At 35.9% G+C, this 12,346-nt stretch overlaps 1 protein-coding gene across 1 annotated transcript in view; it reads right to left on the bottom strand.

Moving 5' to 3' along the window:
* Positions 1-12,346, bottom strand: part of MALRD1 (MAM and LDL receptor class A domain containing 1) — a 625,529-nt gene that overhangs the window by 363,800 nt on the left and 249,383 nt on the right. Inside the window, exon 27 of the mRNA XM_056114588.1 lies at positions 10,807-11,098. Within this exon, the coding sequence (XP_055970563.1) occupies positions 10,807-11,098 (292 nt within the window). The remainder of the gene's footprint in view (positions 1-10,806; positions 11,099-12,346) is intronic.

Genomic DNA, 12,346 nt, shown 5'->3' with positions numbered 1-12,346 from the left:
AAAATCCATTCTTTTCTACATCCCAAAAATATAATAAGAGATTATAAATTTAATATTGCAATGTAGAAAAATCATGATTTTAAAAAGTCTAAAAACACTACATATCCCTAACATGAGATTACAATGCATTACTGTCTTTCAATACATAAAATTAATGTCTGTTCCATTTTGTAGTAGAGAAATGTTTATTTTCAGGTCTGTCTAAATCTCTTTAGTTATATTACTTTAAAAAGAAAAGAAAGGTCTCTGGAGAACAAAAACAGTCATGACAATCCAATCGTAGGTGATGTGTTTTTAAAAGCGACAGGTTAGATAGCAGTGCTTCCTTATAGTAATTTGTAAAATAATCATCTATAGTAAAATATGCAAAAGAATAAATCTTAAAAATTCATTGGTTACCTTAACTAAGGAGAAAATTTAAATTATTATACAATATTATCGAATATGCAATATGACACTAAGCAATATAATTAGTAATTTACAGTATTATTATTGCTTTCTATTATGCTAGTCTATTATTTTCAGATAAGGTATGAGGTTATACATTTTTAATGGCTATATGGGATTTTTAAAAAATGGAAGAAGCTGCCAAATTAATATTTATAAAACTTTTTTCTGTTAACAATAATTTTAAATACACCAAAATATTAATCAGCACTTTCACACATATTATTAATGCAAGTTGTATTTAATTTTATGCAGTATCTGTTCAAAAATATGAAAGAAAATTGTATTATATTAATTATCAATAGAGAAATCTGAGACATAAGCAAAGAGGGATGAACACACAGTGAAAACATTTTAGATCTTATTTACTACAAATGTATAAATAAAAGCACAGAAAGAGTCCAGGAAAAAATAAATTGTATTCAAACACAAAGGAGAGGCTACTGAATTAGGCTATCAATTACTACATCCAAGATCTGGAGACAGGTACGAATTTTAAATAGATCTAGTTAAGACAGAAGTATAAGAGCTTTATAAGACCAGAGACGGAGCTTAACAGACTAGAGCAGATGCTTTGCATGTAGGAGGCCTGGGTTCCTAATGGTCCTGGAAACACCACCAGCAATAACCCCCCAAATGGAGTGGATATTAGTCCAGACTACCCCTGACTCCTGGGGGGAGGAATGAAGGAGAGGATAATAAAGTGATAAATAAACAGCTTTACAACTTTGAAAGGCCAACTCTTCTCTGTGTGTTCCTATCTGAATGGTCACACTCAAACAATTCAAACACTGGTCAAAATATCCACCATAAGGTGAAATGCAAACTTAAAGCAAATACATATCCCTCTTATATATTGTTAGTAAAGCATTCCTGAAAATCAGATGTTCTACTTTAAAATGCTTTTTTCATAGCCAATCTCCCACCATTTAAGTGGGAAAACCTAATGCACTAATCCACGCATCCATCCACCCCCAACCAGGTTCTGAAAATCAAACAAAATTTAGTGAAGCACAGCTGCAATATGTTTATCACAGCATGTTCAAGGGGTCTTGAAGCCAGTGATATCATCAGTTTGCTGCTCAGGTTTTGAGTATTCAAGATTGGCTTCCTAGATTGACAGACATTCACATGAATAAGCTTAATAGTGAATCCTCAATAAACCAGACTAACTCTTCAACCTTTATTTTTTCACATCTACTCTTCAAAACTAACCCTCCCAAAATGCTGTGTTTTTTTATCTCCTTTAAAATTTGAATTATGTTACTTTCATTCCAGTTGCTTTGCTCATCTTTAAAACTTTCCAAATTCCAGGAATAAGTCACTGTTCAAATTGGATAAGAACCCAGCTATTAAAACAAAGACAAAGCAGAAATGTTTAAGACAAATCCACAATGAAATAATTACAATAAGTCAACACTGACATCTTCCTTCTTATAACCATAGCTATGAAAGTTTCAAAGCAACATTGTCCATCAATTGTGATGTAAATATTTTATACATTTTCAACAGCACTACTAGTCCCTTACACCCCCCCCCACACCAAATCAAAATAAGATAGCACCATTCTACAAAGCTGAATATTAAAAACCCAAGAATATTATTCCAGGAAAAAAATTAATTGGAGAAAATAATTCAGAATATATTGTATAGGTACCTATATATGTATAGACATGTTTGCCCATAACTATACATAAATATGCAGATACAGAAATATAGATCTATACAGATACATCTATTTGTATAGATATAGGTACATGTTTTAGCCTGTATATTTTTTTGTAGCTTGCCTGTGTATATCTATATTTATATATGTGGGAACTCTCCAGCAGTTAATAGGAAGCCCATGATCTACTCCTAGTATACCCCAAACTACTGTACCCACCAATCAGTTCAGTGGTTCCATTGAGGGCCCCGGACTTGATGGAAACTGGGGCATCATGTGGGGCCAAGGTTCAAACCAGGCATATGTGGCCCTAAATGCTGAATTATCTTTCCCATCCCTGTTTATTTTTTTATGAACTTCTTTCCTTTTTCCCACCCATGTCAGACACAACGAAATCATTGATTTCTGTGAATCTCAGTCCTATTTCATTCTTCTATAGTGCTTATTATCAATAACAATTAAAAGCAGAAATTTAGCAATTAGACATTAGGGGGAATTTTTGTGAAAGCAATTTCTTTGAAGGGAATGGCAGGGACAGAGGAGTTCTGAGCTCTTACTCTGAACCATGGAATGGAATGTGATAAAGGAAAAAAGGAGCAAAAGCACAATGAGCCTTTCACACTATCCAACCTTTAAAACCTTCAATTTGATAATCTCCTCAGCAGGGAAATAGTGAGGACGAGAAAAGAAGAAAGGAGCAGACATTTACTGAACAATGATTATTATATATACTTTCTCCATTCTGTTCCAAGTTGTTTAAAAGTAGGCTGGTATTTTTACAACATGGGAAAAAAGAATCAGGGTGGTATTTTGTCTATAGAACTGAGCTTACATGGGAGGGGGATGACTGGGAGGGGTCCTACAGACATTGGTGCGGGGAAGTAGTGATGGGAGTAGTGTTGGAATGGTAGCACTGCACTGTAGTACTGTCCTCCCGTTGTTCATCGATTTGCTCAAGCAGACCCAGTAATGTCTCCATTGTGAGACTTGTTACTGTGTTTGGCATATCAAATAAGTCACGAGTAGCTTGCCAGTCTTTGCCGTGTATGCGAGATACTCTCAGTACCTTGCCAGGCTCTCCAAGAGGGGAGAAGGAATCTAACCTAGGTCGGCCGGGTGAGCCTTGTTCAAGGCAAACACCCTACTCGCTGTACTATTGCTGCAGCCCGTTGGAATGGTATGTGCATGAAAAGTATAGATAACAATATTATAAATCCAGGTACTTAAGGAAAAATAGTTTTAAAAAAAGTATTGCATAATTATAAAAAAAATCAGGTAGTACATACACACTGGTAGTGATCGGGGCAAAGACCCAAATTCATATCTTATTTTTTTTGGTCACACCCGGCGATACACAGGGGTTACTTCTGGCTCTGCACTCAGGAGTTACTCCTGGCAGTACTCAGAGGATCATATGGGAAGCTGGGAATCGAACCTGGGTCGGCCACGTGCAAGGCAAACGCCTGTGCTATCACTCTAGCCCTCCAAATTCATATCTTAACCTTAAAGAAAATGTGTCCTTCATTAAGTCTTCTGAGGATTCACTAACCTATAGAACCAGCAAGTCAGTCACTGCCTCAATCACAACGTGAGTATTCTCAGGAGTAAGTTACCAGTTTCTCCAACTTCTGTTAAAGATTTCAAGGAAATGAGCTAACTCTGATCCCATTGCCTCACGGCCTTACTGACACAATGGAACAAATGTTGCTGTCATGTCATATCGTGAATTGTGTAACTCACCTTTCAAAATAACAGGGGCTGATTAAAACAAACACACACATAGGACTGGAGGGATAGCACAGTGGGTAGGGCATTTGCCTTGCATGTAGCTGACCCAGATTTGATTCCCAGAATCCTCTATTGTCCCCCAAACACCATCAGGAGTAATTCCTGAGTGCAAAGCCAGGAGTAACGCCTCTGCATCGCCGGGTGTGACCCAAAAAGCCAAAAAAAATAAATAAATAAAAGCAAAAAAATAAAACACATACATATACCCCATTAAGGTTAGATCCTGACCCTCATTTTATATAGAACTTTTAAAATAGAACTATAACATACAGAGTACGATAGTGGCTGGATTTGCATATGGACATTTAGAAGATTAATCTTGATTGTCACCTTATTAAAATTCATTAAACAATTATTTTATCCAGCATCATTTAGCAATTAACAAAATTGTCATCAAAACAAGCTCTTAAGAATGACTTTAGATTCAATAATAATTCAATATTATTTTTGCTAATAAAACTCTGGGTCTTATTTGACTAATTAGAAATCTGTTGCATTCAACTAAATGTAAATGCTTTAGCCCCTCTTGCATTTTCTATTTTAAGCTATCCTTAATCGGGTTGGTAGACTATGCACATGAATATAGATGAAAAATTCTGCATGAGCTAGAGTCATTTCCAAAAGTTGTATGTAACCACTTTTTGGAGAATATACTGCCATTCACCTCCTTCAATCTTTGGAAGTTCTACATTAAGTGTTTTTTCAGTAATGACAAATTAAGAATCATTAAGCAATTAAAGGATATGTATATATACACATTATTCATGACACATCAAGAATATTTCATTAGAGAAGTTTTCAATAATGATAACATCAAATAATTATAATGTAATGTAATAAGATACTTAGGGTCTCTGCAAGAAAAATAATTTTGCTAAACATGTAATAGAGAAATATGCTCTTAAACACAAATAATGGAGATTTTCTTTATTTTTTGTTAATTTGGATCCATACCCAGGGTTTACTCTTGGACCTGCACTCAATGATCACTCCTAGAGGCTCAGGGGATCATATGGAATGCCAGGGATCAAACCCAAGTCAGTCAGTGCAAGGCAAACACCCTATCTTGCTATACCACTCTAGCCCCAAGATTTACTTTCAAATACCTTCATTACTAAAGATGTTCAAAATATGATTACAAAATCAGATCATTTTAACTGAATAAATCTATAACATACACTAGTAAAAATATCATTGTACCACTGTCATCCTGTTGGTCATCAATTGCCTTGAGCAGACCCCAGTAATGTCTCCTTTGTTCTAGACCTGAGATTTTAAAAAGTGCCACATTTGAGGCCCTTTCAGGGTCAGGAGAATGAGATCAATCATTGTTACTGGTTTTGAGCATATTGGTTTTTAGCAGGCTCCATGGGGAGTTTGCCAGACTCTGCCGTGTGGGCAGGATACTTTTGGTAGCCTGCCAGGTTCTTCAGAGTAAGACCTAGCTAATAAGATGTTGCATGGCTGCAAATGTGGCCAGGAGCATCCAGGAGCAGGGTTTTATCGTCTCTGGGTCTTGGCAGTTGATGGGATTACATGGTGCCAGGAGCAGTTGGTGGGTGTAACGCCTGGAAGATGGGGGATCTGGGTGGAGGAGGCCCAAGTACCAATCCGAGCAGGTTTGGAGATCTATGGCTTGGACCTCCAGTTCCAGCCACAGCCATGCTTAAGACCACTCTCCACACATTCGGATGAGCCTCACGCATGAAGGAACTGGCAGAGGAACCCAGGTGTGTGGGACCCAGAGCATACATCTCCAAGCCTGCTTGGATTGGGACTGGGGCCTCCTCCACCTAGATCCCCCATTTTCCAGGCATTACACCCACCAACTGCCCCCAGCGCCGTGTAATCCCATTAATGGCCAAGACCCTGCTCTCGGAAGAGAACAGCGCAGTCTCCTGCATCTATGCCTGGCTGTCCTCACTGGGGCCCTTTGGAGGAGGGTGGGTTGAGTTTCCCTCCCCACCCCGAGCAGATCCCCGGCAGCTGAGGACCTCAGGTTCCAGCCACAGTTATGCTTAAGACCACTCTCCACACGTTTGGACGAGCCTCATGCATGAAGGAACCAGCAGAGGAACCCAGGTGTACGGGACCCGGGGCGTAGATCTCCAAGTAAAAATATATGGGTAAGTAAATCTTTTCATTCTTTTAGCCAAAGTACCCGAGAAATAAATAATATTCTCTCTTCTTTATATATGAGTATGCTGATTATCAGAGAAGATCCACAATAAATAGCTCTAGTTAATCAGAAGTCTGATACTCTTACTCTGTAGTCCACTTGAAAATAGGATAACCCTATCTTCACTTTTGGTTTTGAAGTATATTTTTGTGCTTCTATTTAAATAAGAATATAATTAAAAAACCCAGAAATATCCATACATTTAGGGACAATTAATTCATTGCAACAGAACTAAGAACATTCAATGAAAATTGAAAAAAATCTTTTCAATAATTTTTGAATAATTAAATGACCACTTGCAAAAAAAATAAACTGAACCGTGTTAGAATTTATACAAATACTATTTCAAATTATTTTAATATATGACCTGAAAATATGAAATACAAAAATACATAGGCAAAAAATATATTGATCTGACATCAATCTTAGAAATGTCTGTGATTTTATCTTCAATAAGGGAGATAAAAGTAAAAAGCAAAACAAAACATAAAATACCCACCGCACACTAACCCAAACTAAAAATGCTATCTACAGAAAACTATGAAAGGTCAAACTAATGAAATAAAAATGAAAATGAAAGGCAAACTAATAAATGGGAGGAGATATTGGCAAGGCCTATCTGTGAGAAAGGATGGGCATCCAAAATATATAAACTCAAACAACTCATCCACAAAATAATAATAAATTTGATTTTTAAAAAATGGTCAGAGGATCTAAAAAGACATTTCATAAAACCAGACATAGAGATGAACAATAGATTTAACTATGTTTATAATCACTGATTTTTAGGGACATGCAAATGCAAACCAAAGAGATAATCTTTCTATCAGTTACAATAGTTGTTACTGAGAAGACAGCAAATGTTGGCAAGGATGAGGAAAAAGGGAACTTTTGTATATTCTTGGTGAGTATATAAAGAAATTGATATTGCAACTATGGTAAGATATGTTGATTTCTTAAAAAATTAACAACAGAAATATTATGACCACTTACTCCACACCTGAAGACATAAAAACATGAATTCACAAACATACATGTACCTCTATGTTCTTGTAGCATTGTTCACAATAGCCATGATAGCAAAACAACCCAAATGTCCATCAGTCATGATCACTTGGAGATCATGTGCAGAGACAGACAATGGACATACACTCATTTATAACAAAAGATAAAACCTTGCCAGGTAAATCTCGAGGGGATCATGCTCTATGTGAAGCAAGACAGAGCAAGCCAAACATGTGCCTGCAACTCCTAAGTGGAAGATAAGGAAACCAGCAAGCCAACAAATTAAATGGAAACCCATTCGAAGACGCTGACAGGATGGCAGCTATCCATGGGAAAGGGTGATGGGAACCAAGCGAAACACTTTAGGGGGTCAACTGGGGGAGAATGGAATGAGGATCACAGAGGTAATCATTTGGGAAAGAAGTAAGCAACTGGGAGAAAGGGAGTTAATCATATGGTGGCACAGAAATTGAAACATTTAGTGGAGAGCATCAGGCACCATATGTAGATTTAAATCACAATGCTGGAATCTATGACCTATAGAGTAGTAACAAATGTTGTCACTGTCACTGTCACTGTCCTCCCGTTGTTCATCAATTTACTCGAGCAGGCCCAATAACATTGTGAGATTTGTTACTGTGTTTGGCATATCGAATACATCACAGGTAATTTGCCTGGCTCTCCGAGAGGGGCGAAGGAATCGAACTCGCATTGGCCCAGTTGGCCACGTGCAAGGCAAAGGCCTTACCCCCTGTAACAAATGTTATTTCAAATATTACTAAACAAGAAAAATTCAGAAAAGAATGTAAACTCAATTGTTGGGAATGTCATCCCCAAAATTTGATATTAGAGCCCCTTGTCAAATATAGACTGGAGTATTGATTTTATCTCTGTTCCTCACACTAAGGAAAACATTGACCATCAATGGCACCTGAGCAACAAAAATGTAGCTAAACCCAATTGAGATGTCCTAAGTATAGTTATGTACTAAGATGTACTAAGTATATATAGTATATGTATATGTATACATGTACATATGTATGTACATACACATATATTTCCGTCTTTAAAATGTTAGAGACTTAGACATCTTTTGAATTCATAATGGAATAATATTTTAAAATTTTTATTTATTTCATAGATCGAGTCTAAATAAAGTTGAGCTTCTCACTTCATCAAGAGAAAACTATACTTTTTTTGCCAGGGGTACAGTAAAAGGTCCATCAAATATTTTACAGGAATATTAAAGCCCTACCTAGTTATTTTTCAAATTTCTGCTATATTTGATCACTATGAAAATATTAAATTAGTTCCTCTCAATTTTCAGAATACTCAAAAATATTAACAAAGGCATATACTCTTTCCCTTAGAGTCTTTCTGCAACAGCCATTCCTATTATCACCTACCATATTTTATGTGAATGAATAAGAAATCTATGGGGGTATAAATTTTTTCCTTTCTGTTTGTTTTCTAAGACAATTCAATATCCATTCAATGTTCACTTGGGGAAAAAAATTTGAAGCAACTAGAATGTGAGATCTGTTTGCGCTCATATATGAATGATGTGAGATACTTCAGGAGATGCAGCTGCAACCAAAAGAATCCAAAACTCCAGTCCAGCAGGCGGATCTCTGCTCTATCCAGTCCCCACAGCACTGTTCCCAACACATTCATTATCTGGCTCTCTTGTGCTCACACTTGGTCTCCCTGACCTTCAAACTAACTTTTTGTCTTTGTGAAATTCCAAGTGTGACTCCAAACTTTCACACATCCTGTGAAGAACTTTCATAAAGTTACTATGGTTCTCCTGGCATTGAATTATATCCTACCAAATACCAGAGCACTTTATATTGTTTTTCTTTTAATCCCTTACCATTTTGTTATAATACTTCTTAGTAACAGATTATTATTTCCTATTTATCAAAAAATACAGTGCCTTAAACATCATAAAGACCAATTCTAGCATGATATTACAACTCTACCACATGCCTTCAATTACAAACAAACAAACACTGTCCTCCTGTTGTTCATCGATTTTGCTCAAGCGGGCCCAGTAACGTCTCCATTTTGAGACTTGTTGTTACTGTGTTTGGCATACTGAATATGCCATGGGCAGCTTGCCAGGTTTTGCCGTGCAGGCGAGATACTCTCTGTAGTTTGCCAGGCTCTCCGAGAGGGGCAGAGGAATCGAACCCAGCTCAGCCGGGCTAGCTGCGTGCAAGGTAAATGCCCTACCACTGTGCTGTCGCTCTAGCTCTAATTAATACCGTTTAATTTACACCATTTTGTAAATATATTTTAATATTTCTCTTGGCCATTCGAAATAATTTAATTCAAGATTTCAAGACTTAATAATTGAATATTTTTGACAACATGGGTCTGTCTCTTTTCCATTACACTCAGTAATGTTTCATTGGATTTTGAAGTGATACAATATATGATTTCTGCTCCCTCACTACTTGGATGCTTGAGATTATTTTTTATTTGTTAAAAATTACTATATGAAAGACATAAGCCCTGCAAGAGCTGTTATCTAAATACTCCACACAAAAGGAAATCTAAGTCTTTATCAAGAAATATTGGGCTAAAATATCAGAAATACTTTTGCATTAAATCCCTTCAAGAACACTTGTCCCTCAACACACACTTGAACATTTGCTTTCCTCTATGCAGTTTCATTTTGTGCTTTATGCACATTAGATGAAATGATCATTTAAGTAGTTGTCAACTAAGACACAGTTTTCTAGAACTTCCTCTTAATCAAATAAAAATGCTCCCTCAAAAGTAAATGGGGAAGTTAAGGCAGAAAAAGGAATGCTCCTTGTTCTATAAGTCACGTTACAGACCAGGGTCAAATATTCATTGTTTTAAAAGTAGTTTGTTCTCTATAATTATTAGAGATATAATTTATTCCAAAGAAATGACTTTTTGTTAACACCAAAATCATAGATGAAATAATAATTTAGGTAACAGAGTGCAGCTTTCTGGTTTTCTATAGAAAACTTATCATTTAAATATTAATCTGTGTCATATAGACAGCTAACAAACATGCATGTTGGTCATTCTAAGAATATAGCCTACATTTGTTATCATCACAAGCTTTTATATAATTGCTATATCATGCCTACTCTTGGTATCTCTTAAAAAATCCACATGCACTCTCTCTCTCTTTCTCTCTCTCTATATTTATTTCATTGAATATTAACCAACTCAGAATTTTAATGCAACTCTTTAGAAAAATTACCAAAAATATTTACGTTAAAAGACTGTATGGATATATTCAATCATCTAAAATATTTGAATAGCCAAATATAAGCACTCAAATTTGAATGTCTGTTCATCTAAAAAGAATAAATTAAATTGGAGAACCATAGTGATGACTAATTAAATTCTAATAATTCTGTCCTATATTTTATTCATAGTGAGCTGGTATTTTTAAAGTATTGCTTTCTGAATCAAGCAAAGGATACATCTCTTATTTTACTGCTGTAGGAAGACAATAAACAAAAAACTCAGGAGTTGGTAAATATACTGACACTGGAGGAAAATTGAAAGAATTTTATAAGTAATATCTTGAGAGATATTTTTTGAAGTTCAAAAAGATTTATTTCCTCTATGAAAATAGTCAATTAGGTGTTTACATAATTTCTTGCCTGTCATCTTTTCTCACTTACACCGTCTATTCTGTAAAACCACCAAACCAGAACCAATCATAATGTACCTGTTGGGAAAAATACTGTGAATTCTTCTTCCAAGGAATAATGGGCGCAGAGACAATTCTCCGTCAGTATGATATCATCAAGTGCAATGTCACCACGATGGCCTTTTCCAATTCTGCCTTCGAATTTGAGCTGGAAGTCCTCATCACCAGACAGAAGCAGTTCTTTGCGTTGCCAGAAATTGCCTTGTTCCATAGTGAGGTTCAACAGAACCTTTGTTTTGTTTGAAACCGATGCCTGGATCAAGGTGAGTGCCCCAATGCTATTTCCATACATGTGATAATGAAAAATTATCTGTGAGCAAAAATATTACACATGATACGTACAATTAATTCCACCATATTTTCAATTATGCCACATTGCTTTATCCCTTATTAAGAAATTCTTCTTTACTGATGGAAGGAAAATTAGACCTGTATATTCTATGGTTTATGAGTCACCCCTGCCATCACTGATAATAGTCTAGTCTTTAGTACTCTGCTGTAAATATATGGAAGACAAATAGAATAAGGTAAAACAAAAATTTAAATTTTAAAAAAAAGCAGAGTTTCACTTTTCCCCCATGATTTCTAAAAATGTAAGTCTCAATAGATTCTTATGGCCCACTGCCAAAGGGAAAAAATATCATTAAATGCTGATGCTTATATTAAAAGACTTCTCATGATTAAGAAATAGCAGGTACTAAAGAAGACCATTTTTAGTCTCATGAAACTTAAATCATTTTCTTCGAAATAGTAGTCGATTGCTTATTTCATCACATTCTTGCATGTGAAACACATTTTCAGTTGTACAATATCCTCAGGGCTCTAATACATATAGCAAAGCTACCAGAATAGCAATTATACTAATTTCACTGGAAAGGCTGAAACACCCTACACAGGAGCACCCTGAGGAGTTTTTCTCCAAGTAAAAATTAATAAAAGTATTTTCCAGGATTAACATTTCAATGTTTGAAAGATGGAGGTTGCCATATTTTTGGAGTCTGTTACTCGGAAGTAAAAATCAGAAGAAATTCAAGAGAAAATGAAGAGAGGTTAGGAACATAGAGATTCAGAGTACTTTTAAGTTTCTGTTTTGTCATTTGCATAAATTCAGGAAAACAATCTTGGTGAGTGATAGGCATATATTTTAAAAAAATGCATTTGGCCCAAAGCCACAGTATAATGAGAAGGGCATTTGCCTTGCACATAGCCAACCTGGGTCCAATCTCTGGCACCCCATATTACTGCTCCCAGTCACATTAGGAGTGATCCCTGAGCACAGAGTCAGGACTAAGTCCTGACAAGTGTGGCCCCCAAAAATGCATTTTTGAAACACTAGTAGACAGAGATTTTAGATGCTGAATTTAAAAAGATGCAACTAAAGGGCAGAGTATATGATTAAAATATTACATGCAGTAAGGCAATAGCTAAGAATAGGCAAACTATGCGAAGGGCTTATTCAAATTTCAGGTATTATTCAATAGTTCCAAAAGTGTTTTATTGATTTATGACCCTTTCCAACATGAGCTCGCCTACCTTGGTGACAAGTTTGGGCAGGACT

The sequence above is a fragment of the Sorex fumeus genome, unplaced genomic scaffold (genome assembly GCF_029834395.1).
Source record: "Sorex fumeus unplaced genomic scaffold, SorFum_2.1 ptg000026l, whole genome shotgun sequence".
NCBI lineage: Eukaryota > Metazoa > Chordata > Mammalia > Eulipotyphla > Soricidae > Sorex > Sorex fumeus.
Note: the sequence above shows the minus strand (reverse complement) of the source record. Positions and strands in the feature narration are given on the sequence as shown.